The 19,905-nt window shown below is 37.8% G+C and overlaps 1 protein-coding gene across 1 annotated transcript in view; it reads left to right on the plus strand.

Annotated features, from left to right (window-relative positions):
• The window catches only part of RAPGEF6 (Rap guanine nucleotide exchange factor 6), a 101,863-nt gene that overhangs the window by 2,293 nt on the left and 79,665 nt on the right, over positions 1-19,905 (plus strand). The window contains exons 4-5 of the mRNA XM_085312769.1: positions 11,133-11,202; positions 17,663-17,806. Of these exons, the coding sequence (XP_085168895.1) occupies positions 11,133-11,202; positions 17,663-17,806 (214 nt within the window). The remainder of the gene's footprint in view (positions 1-11,132; positions 11,203-17,662; positions 17,807-19,905) is intronic.

Below are 19,905 nucleotides of genomic sequence, written 5' to 3' on the forward strand. Positions count from 1 at the left end.
GTTCCTTAATAAGGACCTTATGAGGAATTCTTGTTGTGGAACGGTTTAATACAAAGGACTAGATTATATAGCTTATAGCTTTATACTATTTGGTCTGAGTCTGTTTAATGGCATATGCTTTTTTTTCTTTTTAAAACAAAGCAGGAGGATAGATGCCAATAGTATTGGTTACAGAGAATGTATGACAAGATTTTGCATTTCATAGTTGCAGAACAGTGAACATTGTCGCATGCTTTAATTGAAGCACAATACTGAACTTAAGTTGGACCTTGCTGCACTATAGTACTCTGACCTTGTATGTCATTCTGAATTTTTGCTTCACTATATTTTGAAACTGCACATTGTGTATTTATGTTCAAGTTACATTTCTAGGCTTTGTTGTTCCAAAACAAAACAAAAATGTTTGGATGAGGAGGAGGTAGACTTAGAGTAACCACTTCTGTGTTTTTATTTATTTATTTTATTTATTTATTTATTTATTTTTATTTTATTTATTTTCTAAAGTATTTTGAATTTAGGTTTCGGAAAGAGTAAATACTTCTGCTGCTGCTAAGATGCTTTTGTATATCAAAGATCTTGAGTTCAATCACAATGACACAATGCCAACATGAAATGGGAGAATCTTTAGATATTATTGTTGCTGTAGCAACATGTCAGAATAAGTCCAGGAAGGCTGTACTGGGAAAGGATAAAAGTTATATCAGTGCAAGGTCTCTTACCCCTTCTTTATTTTTATTGTTTGTTTGTTTATTTTTAAGAAAGCATGTTTATTGAAACAAATGGAAAGTATTCTGAGGTTTTACTCATTTAAAAAGTTTCTAGTGTTGGCATGATCTGTTTTGTGACCACTAATATCCATCGGCAGTTAAGATACTGGGCCCTACTCTAGCAAACCGATAAACATGAACTTCAATATAAAAGAATTTCTGATTTTTGGCCAAGCTTGGTTATTGATGGTTCACTTGAAAAAAAAATGTTAGAGATGCATTTGTCTCAATGACTTTTTGAGACTATAAAAAGTAAAAATATGGAATGCTAACCCCCCATTTTTTGAGTTTGTCAACTTGAGCTGCTGAGTTCGTTAAAATAGAATGTGTTTATTAAAATACATTACRATTATCTCAAATTACATTTTACTTTATTACTTTATTCTAGTGAGTTCCTTTGGTATTTCTGTTGGTGGAAAAGGTTTACTAATTATAACAATTACAAATTTAAATCTGTAATTTAGTTTGTCCTTTTTTCCCCCCACAAGAGAAATGCTACCAGTGTCAAAGTTTGATAGATGTAGACTTGTCTGTGTGCCCAATYTGGATAGCTTTTGATAAGGATAATAAAGGGAAGTGCTGCTATGCCTCTTGTAAAGAGGGCAAATGGAAGAAAGACTTCCCCTTATGGTGTGGTTGCTCGCTGATGAACTCCTCATCTCCTATGGTCAGGTGGGTGTTAACTGACCTAATCTGCAGTGATCGGTGCCTTTCACACTCTCTGGTGTTGTCTCACTTCTTGCTTTCTGCTGGTGCCTGGTCTGGGACAAGARTGCTTCACTTGTGACTGTAAAACAGTATGCTAAGATAAGTAAACAACATGTACGGATCCAATGCACGTGTCTTCCTTCACGAATGCAAACATACCCAGTTACTTATGAAACTTGGATTAAGTAATCAGGCAGCACTTTACTCAGCATGAATTGGCCATGATTTGATAGGCTTAAAAAAAGGTTACTGTGGTTCAAATATGTATCCATATACTTGAATTTCATGTTAAGTGCCAATAAGAAAACATAGGACTGAAATTTTCAGCTCAGTTGTTGATTAGCTCTAGGCTGGATGTCACGCTCTTAACCCTCCTAGAGAGACTGAAGTTCAGAAGTGCGAAAAGTAAGGATGTGGCAAGATGATCTTTTCGTAAAGCCAAGTTAGATCTTTATTTACCTAAACTTTAGAAGCATAGGATTTAAGTGCATCATTAAGTGTTTGTTTTTTTTTTTTGTTTAAGAAAAAGGTGTGTGGAGAAAACAAATCTGTTGYTAGTTTACACGATTTCACCTGGCTATATTGTGGATAATGAGCAAAAATAGCTCTTTGATGATAAGTATCCCAAAGTTTTGTTAAATGAAAACCCCTGGAACCACACCAGTTYATTGCTCACTTACATAGCAAGATCACGTGAAAAGGAAGTACACTTCTAGATAACCAAATTCTTCTCTAACCAYATTTTCATAATGTGAGTGGTAAGGGGTGGGGGGGTGGAAAAATTCAAACATGAGGAGTCTTGATGTGTGAATATTTGGAGGAGAAATGCACATCCTTRTAATTAGATAAACTAAATTTATTGGTAATTAGTCAAGAGTTAAGGTGTGCAAAAGGATGCTGAAATTCTTTGAACCTTTCTGTTTTTCACCCTTGCTTCGCTCTTGGACCACCTGTGCTACTCCCCTCGCATTCGCTTCCCCCCAGGACTCCGGCATCGCACCCGCCTATGGAGAGGGAGAGGTGCCGCTCGGACAAATGAATTTACACAGCCAGCTTTCYGCTTTTTTCTAATGTACTTGTATGGTTGAACCTCAGTTTATAATTTAAAATGAAATGCTATTTGTGATTTTGGTGTCCTATAGTCATGTGATACGCTTGGGTCGCTCTTCCTAGTCKGAATACTTCACGTCATGCTTTTTCAGTTGAAGGGGCTGCACAGGCACCAGTCCTTTACAGGCTATTGAATGAAATGGTGCCTTGGATAATGTAGCATTATTCTTTTATAATTGTAATTAGCAGCATTTTAATTACATTTAAAGCAATACTTAATGTTCTGCATTATTCCTTATCCCCAACCAAGTTTCTGATTGCATGAGTCATTCTCAAAGGAGGTTTAAATCAGCACATGTAAGAAAAAACATAGCATTGCCTTCATTCTTGTTGCATTAGATATTACAAAGCTGTTCCTCTTTTGACAGAATTTTACACAAAAACATGGTTTTATGTTTTTATTTAAGCTGTAACAGTGGAAATGACCTGTAGTATAACAGTAGGTGTAAATCATCTTTCAACTATAACTTTTTATATCCTTTCTTGAAAAGTGTCTATTCAAAGTTGATRACATAATGAAAATAATTGCCTGAAATGATTGCTGTAAAGTTATTATTGCTATTTATTTATTTATTTATTACAAAACCTCTTGCTGCATTTTGATATTTCTCTGTGCTTTCATGATTTAGGAGTAAAACAGTAGTGAAAACATTTACCATAATAGGGGGAAAAAAAAGTGTGAGTTTRTCACTTAAAGATGAACTCTTTGAATTGACAAGTGTCCTTTATGTCCTGTTTTAAACAGCTTGATGCTATGCTCTGTATGCTTAATGAACATGTGATGTTTTACTTGTTCATTATTAATAAACTTTATGAAAGACTACTGTGTTCAGAGTACTGATTTATCTTTGCTTTTTTTTTTTTTTTTATTTCCATAGAGGAAAAGGGAGGATAGATATAGAGAATTAAAGTCARRCYTGAAGAGGGGAATGGGGGTGTTGTTTCAGCCAGCTGCGTTTGTGGTAGGACACTGTCTGGACACTGGCATCAGATAAAGCTTAGTTTGATTTGTTGAATGTGTGGTGTAAGTGCATCAACACACAAGCGGAGGTGAGAGATGTTAGAGATGGGTGTCATCTGCACAAAAGTGATGTAGGAGACTGCTGATAGTTTTGAGTCATCCCATGAAGAAAGTGGATGAGAACCAAACTAGAATCCTTAATGTGAGGAAGATTATAAGTACCACGGGTAAGAAATCAGGCTCTGATCTGGAGATCAGCCTTGTTCTTTGAGTTGGTCAAGAGCCAAATTTGAAGTAATTCSTTCTGGAAGAACTGGGTAAGCAGAGACATTTTCTAAGATAATAGTTAGCAAGTGGATTCTAGCTTGAAACTCAATTCTTGCATATATTTCATTAAACTGTTGTATCGGTGTGTGTTTGTATGCTGGAGGAAAAAAGGTACTAGCGTTTCTCGGTTGAAGTGAAAGCTGTTTTTGCTGCTCAATGGGAAATTTAAGTCCCCCTTTTTTGTGAAATTGTTTTTATCTTTTATTATCCTTTGTTTGGCATTAATTCTAAAGATTCTTTCAAAATTCAGGATTGTTTTGTCAACTAAGTGCCTAGCAACTATTGTTTGAGAATTGTATGTGCAACTACTGTTAAGTTGTTTATTAGCGAGATGTTTTCAGTCTATATAAGTAAAACTAAAAGATGGTGGGTTATTGACCTTTTCGTCTTGCCTTCTYATAATACCTGTCCTTTTCTTATCTGCCCTAGCAGTTACCTTGACAGATACAACACTTTAGACAGCTGTAAACTTAACCTTGTTAAGATGTTGCTTAAGCTCTCCTTCTCTTGCATGCCTTGTTTCATCCATTACCCAACATAYAGCTGTTTCAGAACTGGAGCTCAGGAAAAGCTTCCTTTTTGTAMTGTAGTGCTTTTTGTAAAATGTTTATATATTCCAACCTGACAGAGCTATAGCCCCACTGAAACATAAGAATGTGGGTGGGCACTGCTTCATTCACCTCCTTACAGGCTGGGTTTTCTGTTGGACTTAAACGAAGTAGTAAGCAAGCTGCAATTCAGAAACAGGCTAAAAATTGGAGGAGCAAAACCTGTATTCAGGTAGGATAATGTTGAATCTTATCTAGTCAATATGATGACACGGGTGAAGAAAGCCCTGTAGGATTTTTAAGGGAAGCAGCAGATGAGTAAGTAATGTCTGGTACAAAGATGGTATCATCTTGATTACCCTATTATCTGGATTTATCAATAGATTTGGTATAGTAGGAAAAGAATATACATCTAACRTGGCAATGATGACCATAACAAAAGATCAGGAACGGAGGGTTTTGTGTAAAGAAAACCATTTCAGGAAGTCAGAGGTTTTTTGTGTTAACCTTGCTTGTTAATCAAGGTAATTCATGTGAACAGGATATTTGAAGGAGATTACTCACAGCAAGACTAGCCCTAAGAAATATATCAAGGGCCTGGGGAAGCTTTTGAAGCCAATTATGTGGATGACAGCCTCCTACAGATGTGAGAATTGAACCTTGACGGGAAAAATACAGAGTCTTGAAACATTCAAGATGTGGTTTTATTGAAAACAAACACTTCCCTTTTCCTATCGCCTCCAAGAAATTCATGAGCAGCCCTTCCAAAATCTTGCAAGTGGAGAAAACTGGAATTACTCTCCTGTTAAGGTAGTGCATTTGTTGACTAAAAACGTTTTAGCCAGAGACTTAAAAGGGACTGCTTTGGAAATACAGTTGTTCAAGGATATCTGGTAGGAAAAAGAGAGTGATTTTTAACCACATGGAGAAGTGGATAGAATTGGCAGTTAATCAGGCCACAAGCAGTGAGTAGGCAGCTCTGGAGATGTCTGCCTTACTGTGCTGTGAACTCTGGAAATGAGGAGCAGTAACACTGATGGCATCTGAGAAACTCTGAACTGCCTTTTGAAGCTTTTAGCATTGCTGCAGAGTCAGGTGATGTGAGCGGCTGGGCTAGCTGTCTGATTTGTGTGGTGCTATCTTTCATGTGAGTTAAAAACATTGGTGGCTCGATTGGCCTGTCTTTCTCTTGTCTTGGGCAAAATTAGAAAACTGAAATTCTTGGTTTGAGAAAATTGTCATAAGAGGAACTCCATTTTTACATCTTAAACAGTGGCTTGGGTTGAAATTATTTTAGCTTATTTTGTATTAATATTTGTGGATAACGATCTTTTAATATAATGTGCAATTCACTGTGACTGCCAGTGTTTCAGTCCATTCTGTGTGACAATATGGGAAGTGCAGAAAACCTTGTATGTGCACAGGRCTATGTATTGGTGAATAAGAATACAGGATTAAAGACTTGCAATTTGAACAATTTAAATTTCCTGTATTCTAGAAATCTTAATATCATGTATTAAATTTTGGTTTTGAATATATTTAATTTATTTAATCTGATTGTAGATGATATATTCAGTTCTATTTCTGTATTACTCTTTGCCTGAACTGCACAAATGCAGGAGAGTTTTCAGAGAAAAAGAAAAAAGCAAGTTGGAAGCTCAGARCTGTTCCATTCCCAGCCTCTGAGAATGAAAACTATACTGACACTATTTCCTGCCACGGATCTTYTCTCCCAATTTAACTTTCTTAAATAATGCTTTCTGCTTTGATTGTACCTGCTGTGTCCAAGCTCTGTCCCAGAGTTGCTTAGTCTGCACTTTCTTTTCTTTCACATCCTGATCGCAGTCTCTAGCTGCAGTATGGAATATAYTCATTTTCTCCGCTGAGCTCTAAGATTTAGGTAAATATGCATGCTTTGTCCGCTATAGGAATATACTAAACTTAATTTTTGACAGATCTGCAGTTGCCACTAAGGTTCAGAATTGTGATGCTCATTGAAACTGTTGAAACTTAAGAGATTTAAGTTTTTGTGACTGTTGCAAAAATTTTTGGGATAGAAACTACATAAATACATGTTCATTTTACACTCAAAAGCTCTTCGCAACCAGCTTTCCAAGAACTATTTTTCTACTTTCAAGAAGAGAGCCTAAGGCTTATGGCCCTGTGCTTATCAAGGCTAGATAGACTTTTCTACTCACCGTTACATAAGAAGAGATGATTAATTCAATGCATCTGTGGTTCTAGATGAGGTGCTGTTTCTCTGAAAACTTCTGAGTGGTTCCTGTAAAGTCAGTATTGCTGGATATCAATGAATAAATTAAAACTAAAATACAATTTGATAATGCCACTAATGAATGTATTTGGTAAAATTAATTCCTGTATGTGGCTGCTTACACTGAAATTCTTCAGGCAGTGCTAATGCTGTGAAGGAAGACGGTGCGAAGCAGGGAATGTGGCCGAGAAGGCGGCGTGCCAGTGGCAGAGCGCGTGGCCTGGTTTGCTGAAGTGCAGGGCTTCCTACTAGAAGTACTGCTGCCGATTTAAAAAAAAATGGAAGGGTGTTACAAAGTAAGACAGCGCACGGTGCGTCTTTTTGGACATGGACTAATGCTCTAAGGAAGCCGAAAGAATAAGTAGTGAGGAAAGAAGACGATGTTTAGATGGACCTGACACGAGTGCGTGATCAGATAGTCCTGTCCGCTGCTCCTCCCTTAGCAGTCTCCTCTGCTTCTGTTTGTAGTTTCGTTAGCAGCTGTCCTTTAGCGCTTTTGTAGAATGCAGCGGATACTGCGTGGGCCACAGAAGTGGCTTTTTATTAACTAAACAAAAAAAGCATGAGATGCAAGATTGGAAGCCAAAGGTAAYGTGCAGTTTGTCTACATCTAAGTGTAATTTATTCTAGGCCATGTGACTTAGCCTTAATAAAAGTTGCACAGCTTCACACAAAGTGCTAGGTAAGATACAGACTACCTCAAAGCAGCATCTTTTTCAGAGGAAAAGGTAATTATTATAGATACCTTGAGTCTGCAGCCTGCAAATAATGTAGCATGTATGCAGCCTCCAACTTCAGCCCCAATTAAAACTTTCAGCAGGCTTAAGAGRGAAACTTGCTAAACTTACTATTTTTTGAGAGCTAATGCAAAAATTGTTTTGATGACCCAGCATTAAATGAAATTGATATTTTATATTCAGCCTTAAGTCTTGTAGTTTCAGGCCTTAAACACTTTTCTGATGGAGTTAAGCATTCTGATAATTTAGAATTAAATTACTCTGAAATGCTCAGAACTTAGTATCTTGAAAAACCTGCCACATGCATTTGCTGACTTTCAAAAATAACAAATATATGAAGAAGAAAACACTTTGACCTTTATTAACCCTAGTCTTCTATTGAATTATCCGTTAAAAGTGAAGTATTTATATTCTTATTTGTTACTCCATTTTTTTTTCCTTTGGAAGGGATATAAGAGTAAGTTTGATTCTTTGAAACTTTTGACTTAGTCATGCAACTTTTCCCCATCCAGTTACGCTGTTTTGCAAACAGTGCTTATGGGGCTCTGCAGCAGTTGGAAATGCAGTGGGAAGTGCCAAGCTTTCATTGCTCTGCGTCTCTGCCAGGATTTCTGACGCAGTAGAACGCAGGCTCTCGTTCTGTGTACTCTCAAAGTCAGGTTAGAGATTTCACAGCAACCTGGTTTCTCAGGTGACTGTAGAGCTGAGAAACCTGGAAAAATCAAGACCTCTGTGCAGATGCCYGGAAATGGGGTTCCCCGCCCCACTTTGTTATTCCCTGCCTAATGGCAAAGAAATTAAGCTTAAAATTACTTTGTTTTAGACTGTTTAAGCTGATGTTTAATAATACAAGTGGCTGTTTCAAGACATTCATAATATACTTGTATAGGATATTTGGTGTTAGCCCCACCACCACCTTTTGAAGTTATCTTGGGTGTGAGAACGGCTACGTTGCAGCAGGTGTCCTGGATGTGCACGGGGACGGACGGCTGTTCTGCCTCAGAAGCACTCTGAGGAGAATAAAAATGATATACTTCTCAAATGAAGACTGAGCTCTGACTTGGGGAAAAACTTTTATTTAAGAGCCTAACAACAGAGAACACTTGCATTTCATATGCAACTCGTATCTTCCAGGGCAGAGTGTGCRCCTGTGTGAGAAATGCTTTTGCGTTTGAGAAATCCGTGCGGGCTACTGGCTGAGATGATTGAATGTATGGGGTCRCTGGGTTCTCGTTGCAACGGCAAAAAGTACAGCCCGTCCTCATCTGAGGGTTTATTTTTTGGTTTTTTTTTCTTTGCTTGTCAAACTGCTTTCAGAACAGGCAGATTGAGAGGCAAAAATATATCCATAAAAACATAATAGTTGCAGAAAATTACAAGCCTTCTGTTTGTTATGCTGCTGTAGGGCTGTATCGCGTCCTACCCCAGCCCTGCGTCTAATACAGTGCAGATCGCTGCAGATAGCTTTCCRTTGTTGATAAGCTATTGGCAATATTGATGCCAGCTTGCAGAGCCRGTAGAGTTTTATGATTTTTGTAGTTCCTGGACAATAGAGAATGAACTTTTAAAGTGCCGGACATCCCTACATTGAAGGATTTGATGCACCAGATATCTGAAAAATACTCTTTCAYGATGTAACCAAACCAATTTTGCCAGTTACGTGGTGCTCAACCRATTAACATGGTCTCCAGTCTTAATTTCCATCTGTGTTTATAGGCTCAGAGTTTCTCAGGACAAGCTGTGTGTGTTTTTTTTCTTACTTCAAAGATTTAAAAAAAAAAAAAAGGGATCTATTATGTTTTGATAATTGCATATGAAAATTAGTAATGAAGAATTTCAACACATGAGTATTAACAAATTTCAGTGTTAATGTGGTTGCTATTCCTTAAACTTGTAATTTTTGAAATTCCAGGTGTTTTAGGACCAAATAACTAATTTAACAGCTAAGTATTAAGCATTTTTGAATATTTGTATGTAGAAAACTGTAAACGTTTATACACACTCAGTTTTAAATAAATAAATTACATTCAAAAGAAGGTATTTTGAAGGRTTTTAAAGGCAGCTTACCTTGTAAAAGCAAGGTTTGCTGTAACGGTTCCTATGCCTTATATTATAAAAGTTATAAAGCTTTTTCTTGTGAAGTTTAAGGTTATGTCAGAATGCCAGCAGTTTTGGGAGTGGGCACAAGTTTGAAACTACAGTATTCTCAAATATCAAAGGCTCTATCCAGAGAGTAATTTTGGTCAATGAAGTTGTCTTGGTTAAGTCAAGCCTTTCTGCAACTACTTGCAAGTTTAAGATTTTAGAGTCCCGGTTCTAGTTTTGAATGGTTATATCTGTATTAGCAAATCATGCAGTGGAAAAAGAGCGTATGTACAAAGTGAAACAGTTGATACTAATAACCACATTATGTGTAGTTCTGGGATTTTACTTTTCAGTAGCTCTAGTCTGATCCCRTGGCCTGAATGCCCGTTAGTGGTTGATGTATGATATAATGCTGGTTTAGCTTACATTCCTTTCGCATATGATATGTTTGCTTAAGCGTTTTTAATTACAAGTAGCAGTGAATCTGGAGGGAAAAACAAGATTTCTTACAAATGAAGCATACATAAATCAAGGGAAAACAAAGCCTTCTTTGGTWTGTGGAAGACATTTTTCCTGTGACAGTGTTGCAAGCCAGTGACTGAGTGCCTGYGAATTTAATGATGCAGATGTAATAGATGGATGTTAAGTGACAGGAACACACATTATAAATTTAAAAATGCAATCAAGTTTACAGTATTCCCTCTTCTGGGCTTCAGAGGGYGAGAAACTGTAGAATAACTATGTCAGATTTAAGACCCTGCAAAAATAAGTTTGATTAAAATATCTACAGCAAGCAAAGTTTTTGTGTGTAAATCTGATGTAAATACTGAAGACTATGATGCCTGGATTACATGCTGTATGGAAAAAGCATGAAAGACCTGAAAGCTTTGGCAATCAATTGCTTAGTCTAAGTGCYTTTAAGTGTTTTTAGGTGTCCTGAAGGTAGTAACTTTTTGAAGTGAATCAGCTAAAGCCTATCTGATTGACTTTAGCCTCTTTCCCTCTCATTTTGTTGCTTTTTATAATACGTTATTTAGAGGTTTTTTTTTCTTTAAAGCAGAGCTCATGATGGTATGCTTATGGTGACAATACAAGAGCCAACATACAGACAGAAATCACAAGTTTAAGGCTAAAATTTACGGAAGATTTTTGCTGRRMGAATGAATGGTGGATRTGAAGTTAAGGGAACTCTGACTAAAAATACAGTGTAAAAGAAATAGTACACAGTCCACCAGGAGTTCTTGAAATTTGTCTTTTTGTTTTTACAAAGCCTGTATCATGCCTAATTAACACTTACTAATATGTTCTTGTCAACAGTGAAATGCACTGTGAATGTTTTTGAGTATCTGCAAATAATAATGATCTTGCAGAAGAATATTGTTTATGTTTAGGCTTTCTATAATAGGCTGTGATAGGTGCGGAGTATTTTAAAAATCATAATGGTGTACTATAGTGTTAGAGTTTTTAGCACAATAGCTTTCATAGTTCCTCTCCTTTTTTGGGGAGGAGGAGTCGATATTGTAATATGCACCATTGTCAATTACTTTTATTACTGAAAAGGTAAATTAAACTGTCTGTCTCATTCTTTTTGTGTGTTTTTCTTTTGTCCCACTCTAGTTTTGGCAAGCAGTCTGGAGGAAAACGAGGATGCGAATGTATCATATTGGAGCCTTCAGAAATGATTGTGGTAAGACAGATTTTTTTCAAGTATATTTAAATCTATTGCAAGTTTCAGCAGATTCTTTCTGTGTCTTGTAGCAGAGAGCTTACTGTAAAGTATTTTATAAAAACTGCAACAAAATTGCCTTGATTTCAATTATACTTAGGGCTACTTTTGTAACAGCAATAGATATGTAAATTTAATCTAGATGGGTAATGATGATGAGGACGATTGTGTCATTCTTTCTGAAATTATTTACTACTTGAGTTTCAGAAGCAGATCAGCTACGACTGACTTAAGTATTCCTGAGTCAGGCAGCAGTAGTGTGCTATCTTCAATATTTACACCCTCATCTCACTGTTTTTTGCTAGAYGTGCCAGTAGTGCTGGGTCTGGTGGGAAAGGCACTCTGAGCTTTTGCAGTTCTACCTAGTGTGAAGGCTTTTACATGAGGGAAGGTTCCTTCTACTTTAAAGGAAATTCTGTGGGAAATTTCTATGGGAAGTTCTTTAGACTTGTTAATATTGCCGAGTTCATATGTGCTTACAGATTATAATTCAGTTCTCTGTAGATTGATGTACATATACTATCAGCAGCTGGAATTACTAGGATTGCTTTTTCCATAGTACATAACTACATTGTATTCTAGCGGAGTGCAGCTGGTCATACTTGTGACTCAGGAAGGTCTCTGTCAACTTGGACCTAATATGCTGCTACTGACAGAGCTGGAACAAAAATATTCATTGTACTGAGAAGCAGCATGCCTATTAAGTAGGCTTAGGTCTCCAAACTGCTATTTATTTAGCTTCCTTCTTTCTTAATACAGTATTATTAAAAGTAGGATTTGATGGTGCCTCTTACTGACTATGTGAATATTCCGCTTCTGTGAGAAATTAATTCAGTTTTTACAGTACAGTAACAGCAGTGGACATTGCAGATGTCCGGTGTTCAGTACACTTGCAGTCCTCTGTGCTTTCCTTTCTGTGCAGTGCCAGTCTGATTCTGCTCATCGGCTTTGATAGCATCAGTAATATTCTTTGCTGTAGCAGATAGTTTTAAGCTACAGTCTGACATGTTGTGAAGCTAATACCATAAAATCAAAGATGTACCTTAAGCTTATCATACCATGTAGCGCTTTGTTAGTCCACCTCAACTATTTAYCCCATTTTAAACTAGGCATAGAAAATGGATCTGGGCAGCATGCTGCAGCAGCTATTGTACCATGAGGAACCACTTACCTGACTGTCGGGGAGGTCTCTTACCCATGTTGTCATGAGCTGATTTTTGACAGTTAGGTGGTGTTGAAGCAGAAGTAGATCTGTCTGCTACCTTCTGCAGCACCTGCTTGAGAGCTCTGAGACTGTGTTGTAGTTGGTGCTAGCTCCTGTGAAGTAGACAGCTATGGGACTTCAGTACTCTGCTCATGCAGACATGGCCTTTAACAAGCAGTGCTGCATCATAGGAGCAGTTCCTAGAGTGAAAAGGTTGGTACTGARGATCCAGTGTCCATGTCCCTTTTGTTACGGGATGTTTTGCCTCTGACTAGTCTAATCTAGCCTCACGTATTGAATGGCTGTTAATGGCTGGGAGCATGGTAAATGTGCCTTTGAAGAGCATCTTCCAGCTTAATTTTATCCAAAGGGGAATCGAGCTTGTGTTCTCGGAGACTGCTTTGCAGTGTGAATCATAGCTTTGCAAGTTGAGAAAATAGAGAGATTTGCTTCAAATGACACTCCAAGCTAAACTGCTAATACAGGTGCGATCAGAGGTGATGAACAGATTAATAAACAGCTCATGACAGTTACTAGGATTTCTTTTCAAACAGTTCACTGCATTTTGAAACACTTTGGTTTCACTGAGGATGATTTCAGTGCAGTAGACTTGTTAAGCTTTTGCAGAGTGTTTGGAGYCTCTCCTGTTTGCAGGTTCCTGGAACACTTCTGTTTTTCCTGCCCACTGTTTTTCTTTCRTGGTGTGAAGCATGCCATGCTACATGCCATGCATGCCACATGGTAAGCAGCTTGAAGTATATGGGCATGGGCAAAATTTATGTAATATTGTAAAATTCTTAAGAAATACTAAAATTATTATTAGGCCTTATGGCCATTTTCTTTATTAAAAAACCCACACCCGTGAAGATATATGTAGGAGTAGCTTCTCTGTAGAACGTGCTATGACCTTGTCAAAATACCTTGTGAAGAACATAAAGGGATGTGTGCATACGTAAGTGTGTAAGCTAAAACACTGAGGATTTTTGGAGAGAAATGTATGGTCACAGGCAAAAGGAGAAGCCAGTGTTGCCAATGTCARGATCTCAAAAGTTATGAGTTAAGCCCTAGCACAAAGAGATTAGAAAGTAAACAAACAAAACTTCCCATCAATTTGTGTGTCRTTTGAATGAAACGCTTTCAAAGGTGGTAGTTGTTGCTGGAGACATWTGCAACCTGACTGTCTTCTGTGCTTTGAAACTCTTTATTGAATTTTCTGTAACTAATTCCACTTCAGAGTATAGAGACACTTGAAAATATCCTGARTTCTTTTCTGGATCTTCAGTGTATTTTTTCCAAGGAAGTCAAAACTACAAGTTGGAGAGTCGTTTCTTCATTATTTTTAAATTCATATTTTACAGGTAAATGTGGCTAAAGCAACTAATTACTGTCACTTTTCTTTGTAGGGTTTCATATGGGGGAGAGAAAAGGATATTAGACTGGTGGCGTGCATATTGCTAATGAGTTGCTCTGACACCAAGAGTTTCATTTCCCCGATTAATTCTTACTAATTTCTTGTTAATTTCTTTAAYTTCTCTGTTTCTTTCCCCCAGGAGATGAGCTTTTTAATTTGCAACATACTGATTGAGGTATAATATATGATGAATATTTATTTTCAAGCAAAAGAATTAGCCATTTTAGCATAGTTAGTGCACATTAGTTCACTGATTTCACATCATATATATATGATTTTTTTTCATCTTCTTTCTCTCCTTGCTTTTAGAATGTAAAGCAGTTTTGTAATGGGAATCCCCTGGGAACTGACCCATTTTTTGAGAACCATAAAATGTGGTCAGCTTACGTTAATGAGAATAACAGATAGTACGGGAACAGGCATTGTAGCTCATATTTTGGAGACTGAACAATATATTGAATTAATWGGCCTGTTTGTCATTTAAGTAAATGGCCCAAAATTGCAGCATATTTCAATGTATTGAAGTCTCTCTTTTCCTTGCTGCTTTTATTTTCTTCTATAGATTCAAGCAGAAGATTTCAAAGAGCAGCATAGCGTTTGGAGATTTAAAATATTTCATTGCTAGTATTGAACACAGAATGAAATTGAGAAGAATCATATGATCCTACCCATTTTTACATGGCAGCACGCGTTGTGGCTGAAGCTGTTTGTACCGAAGGATTCTGCAGATGTCAGTATTCAAGATTAATAAAACACCCTGGATAAGAAACTAGCCAGTTAGTATGTAACAAAAAGCCTGGAATAAAATATTTAAATACTGGGAAATGTATTGGGACATCAGTTCACCAGGACAGGAGAAAAGGTGTGTCCTTAGGAACGCAGCACTGAGAGTGAGCTGGGAAGACGAGCACAGTTCCTTGCTATTGCACCTGCATTTTAGCATCCCTTCTTTTTTAACTTAGAGCCCGTGCCAGAATAGGATGCAGAAATCAGAACATGCCAGGTTAAAAGTGAGGCTTTTCCATGTTGAGTTTGCCCTCCGTTACCTGTGCTGTTTTGATAAATGCTTGTAACTGGCTCTTACTCATTTTTGCATATCTCTATGATAACTATATCATGATGATATATCATGCTGCTCTCGGCACCCGCGGAGATGCCTCGTATCCCTGTGGCAGCATCGGTCCTGCCCGGGGCGCTGAGGACCTGATGCGTTAAAGGAGTTTGTAAGCTGATGGCGTCCCGCGTTCCTGCCGCCCCGGGCCGCTCCGCCTGCGGCACCGCCGCTCCTCGCGGCTTTGGTCTCCGAACAGGCAGAAAAGCTCTGTGAAAAGCCCAGGGGTGCATCCAGCCAGAGCTGACGGCTTTGGGGAGAACGGTAGCGCTATTACTCCGTTGGCTAAACCCGACCCAGAACGGGGCCGAATAAGGAGAAGTGCCGCGGAGCCCTAAGCTGCCCGTGTCGCTTCTGTGCTGTTAGCATGCTGCGWGTCGGCGAGTGTTGTGCAGGTCGTGGATCTGAATGATCTGACGGTCAGCTGGACTCGAAATGCTGACGAAACGTCTTCAAAACCTTCGTTAGCAAGCTGCAAGTGAAAGCTCATGTAACGCGGGACACGTGCCTATTTTGAGACCTCTGCAGCTTGTGCTGGAATTGATTCAGTGGGAAATAACACCACGTACATGTTCTAACAGTACATCTCAGATTATGTAGTATAAAGGTCTTTTTCTGTGTGCGTGTTGCTCTTTTTTCCTTTTTGTCAGTTATACAGTAGCGGTAGTAACTGAAGGAAGCAGGTGGTCTCAGTTTCTTAGTTTCCACTAGCAGTTGGTTGTTTTGTCTTTTGCACTAACAAATAATACATTTATGTTCACTACTTAGTTTTCAGTTAGAGTTGTGGGAGGAAGAATAGCTTTATCTTATAGTAAGTACCGTAGCCTTAAAAACAGGAGGGTCTGCAGGGTTGGAATAGTACCGACCTGGCCGTTCCAGAGAGCCTTCGGCTTCCAGCTTGGCTCGTTTGGTCGGAGGAGCTCGGCACTTGGTTTAGTTTCTATGACCCTGTAAGATTGGACCCGAAGAAAAAAAGTAGCGCACCTTTTGAAGCAGTTCTCCTTACTGTAGCACACTTGCGCAGAAAATTAAAAGGGAAATCAACATCATTTYTGTTATTTGAGTAACTCTAAGAAACCCAACTTAACCCATCCTAAAAGAAGCAGYGTTCTGTATAATTCGGGAGCAACGTTGTTGCTAACTGGTCCATATTCTGTTAGCGAAGAAGGGCTTCCATGCACAGGGTGATTACTTTGTATGATGATACTAAATGACCTATTTAAAGTTATTTTGTCAACCCACAGGCCTTGCCTTTTTCTACATGCTTATACCATCATGCTTGCTGCAATGCTGCTGCTAGATAGTTTCTGCTGCTCGTTGTCCTAGGCCTTTGCAAATATGTAGTAAAATTCTAGTGCAGTGTTGCTCTTGCTTGCTAGTGGAACTCAGCTTTGCTGCTTTCCTTTTGATGAAGCTGTGATGTGCAGTTAGCTTCTCTTTTTTAACTAGTGTATTTTTAAGCTGCATTGTCTGTATATATTCTTTGCGAAATTAAAAATAACCAAGAAGGCTATGCATCTTCCTCTGACCTCAGATAGTCCTATCTGCTTAGAAAAAGCAATATAGAAAGTAGTGAGATTGTTGCTTCTCTGGATGGTTTAGGTATTTGTCATTATGCTTATTACTATCTGTTAATTCTTTTTTCATGCTTTTATAGCTTTTGAATTTGAGTTTTGAGCTAACTTACCCAAATATCTTAGGTGAAGGCTGCATAAGATGGAACAGAGGTTCTTTTCCTATTTCWGTACAAATATCAAGTCTATGATTTTTTTCAACTAAATTTTTTTAAAAAAATCACATAAGACAGTAGAAACTCCCATACAGTAAATATATTACAGAGAAAGTTCTTGCCTGGATGCAGCCTATTTGTATGCATTGTCTGCTCTGTTTCCTGCTAGGATATATTTTTCCAACACATCAGAAGGAAATGTGGAAGGATGGGACTGCTTTTTATAGAAAAAAGGAATTTGAACTAGTCAGATAAGTGTTTCATGTTGACTTTTACTGACAAGGTAGATTTACCTYGCTTTTAATGTTTAGTCATGAATAAAGTTGAACATCAACAGATGAACCAGATTCCAGTCATTTCTTTATAATCTGTTGGAAGTGATCAGAAATAAATATGACATAGGTGAAGTAGGGCTGAAGATTATTTATAAATAGCTAAGACTTTAAAGTTGTTTGGCTGTGACTGGTACTAGGAATATCTTTTGCCTTTTTTTTTTTTTTTTAAAAAGTGATTACATAAATAAAGTACAGTTTAATTCAGAGGCTTTAATTCAGAGGCTTTACTGCATTGGAGGTATTCAAACCTAATTTTTTATGTTGAAGATATCCTTGAAATGAGCCATATATCTATCTCTTGTTATAGAGGAGGTGTAGGTACAAAAGGGTTTGTGCTGGTAAGTGACATTGTTCAGAGGATATGTGTGCATGCTCTTTTTTTTTAAAAAAAAAAAAAAAAAAAAAGACTTGTTTCCTGGAAGGAAATTGTGGCCTCTAGCTCATTGTAATAACATAGTTTTGAGACATGTAGCGCTGCTTTTCTGAGGCCTTTGTAGTCTGTTTCTCAAGAAAAGCTTAACTGTTCTGAACTTATGTTAGTTCCTTCCTCATGAGCTTAATAAGACTCCATCGGCTCTCGGTGATATGGAAGAACTGGATGTTTAACCAGGAGCCTGAACATGTGTTTCAGGTTGAGAACTCCAAAGACAATGAAGAAAGCATCTTGCAAAGAGAGGTTCCTCTCAGGCAGTCTCGCCGACGGTTCAGGAAGATCAACCAGCGGGGAGAGCGGCAGACCATCACCGACAATGTGGATTCCAGTAGTTACCTCTCGGTGAGTCCGCWCTCTGCTTCGGGTTTGAACACCTTTGGTGGTGGTGAAGAATGGAGCGAGTGCTCTACTGAAAAAGAGGTATTTGGCTCATGGTTTTTCAGTTGAGCATTGCAGTGATGAAACTTCCATCTTTGGCCAGAGAAATTTTCATTCTTGATTAGTGTTTGTTACAGTTAGCTGAAACTCTCTTAGCAAGATATAGTGTGTTTTTTTTTTCTCCCTCCTCCCCATAGTTACTTGACTCTGTTGAAATTGAATTAATCACAGATTCAGTTCAGTACAGTACAGTATTAACATTATCTTGATACTTCACCTCATGTTTACTGGCTTAAAAATAGCAGAATGTTAATTCAAGCATTGAAAAGAGTAACGGCAACTCATTTGCTACTCTTAAATAACCTCGCAAACTATACAATCTGTACTGCGTGAAGGCATGTATAGCTGTGGTTTGAAAGCTGCAGTGCTTTTTTGAAGGTTTTTTCTTTGCTGTTAATTATTTTTTTGCATGTAAACTTCCTGTTAGTAGCAGGATATGTATCTGCTTTAGACAAATTATTTCCATTGAAGTAATTGTTATGGATATTTTAATTTGCCTTGAAAATCAAAGGCTAAAACATGATATTAACTTTGAAATATACAAACCTTCATACCCAGAAAAGCAAAAAACCCACCCGAATCTAATTTCTCTTTATTTTACCCTCTGTTCTCTTCATCTCCCTGAGAACTACAAAAACTCTCCTAGTTAATATACTTCAAAATATACCTGCGTGCACATGAAGCATGCAGTTAGTTAAAGGCTTAATTTTTCTCTGTTTTGGAATAAACTGCTATTTTTTGCGTGTTACTAATTGTTGGCATGCAGGAGGTGATTTTAGACTCCCCAGAGCATTAGCGTTTCTGGCAGCAGAGGTTATTGGCATTTGTCTTCAAGCAGAAAGGCTCTCCCTGCTGTAACATGACATGAATATGCTTCTCAAAGTTCAGCATCCTCTGCCATCTCATTTCAAGAACTGTCACATGTGTTGGTTTTATCATTAGTGTGTAATCTGAATTAGTTACTGTAGAAATGAGATATTGTATCCTCAAGCTTTGGGCAGTCATGCAGAAGGCTTCATTGGGAATTAAATTCAATCCTTGTATGACAAAATTTCTTATCTCTTCTCCACTCCCACCTTGGTRTTTCAGTAGCTTTGAATAAATGCTCAGTAATTCGTAGCCTTCAGGTCTTTGGGCTATTKGATAGGGGAAGAAGGTCTCAGGGACAGCTGAGGCTGGTGTTAGCTGTGTGTCTTGTCTGTGGGAAACTTCATTCTGAGAACTAGCATGTTACATGACTTCTAAATGATTTCAGAAATTGTCAGTTAGTGATGCAAGGTGTCAGTGGGGTACACTTGCCAATTGTGATTAGTCAACATGTTATGTCCTTGTTAGGGTTTTTCTTCATGTTAATTTTTTCCTACATGTTAACTGCCACAGGGAGTGTGTGCCTATTTCTGCACTTACAGTTTCTTATTGTGAATCTGACTTTACTGCAGTTTATAAGTGTATAGATAATTTGATCAGTATTTGATGGAAAGTGGTATGAACTTCATAAATCACCACCATGTTCCTAAATCTGTTTTTATATCAGGAATGTATAAAAACAATGTCCTATTAACAATGCTAGATGTTTTCCTAGATGTGGCAAGGAGTAAACAACGACATTTCTGATACAAAAATCTACAAGCTGTTTGGCTCTCAGTTGTCTGAATTGCAATACCATTTTTTTTAAGACTGTAAGCTCCTAATTGTAAAGTGTCATACTCGCAGTACTTTGTGTAGTGAAAAGTAATTTGTAACTCCACAGATGACTAAGAAATCAAAACAAGATAACCAGCTGCATATTTGATGAACAAACAAGAAGGGTGCATGTATTTTTTTTCCCATATTCCATCGTAATCTGGTAAAATAATGAATTTGTCAGAGGCTTGGTTTGCTTGCTGTGTCTAGGTTTAACTCTTACCTATGTTAGCCTGCTTATCTGTGATCACTGGTTCCCAGTGGTTTTGAAAAACTCAGGCTTTATAATGTAGCCCTGGATTTCAACCCATTGAGCATGG

Source organism: Rhea americana, unplaced genomic scaffold, assembly GCF_003343005.1.
Source record: "Rhea americana isolate MKP2758 unplaced genomic scaffold, rheAme1 scaffold_37, whole genome shotgun sequence".
NCBI lineage: Eukaryota > Metazoa > Chordata > Aves > Rheiformes > Rheidae > Rhea > Rhea americana.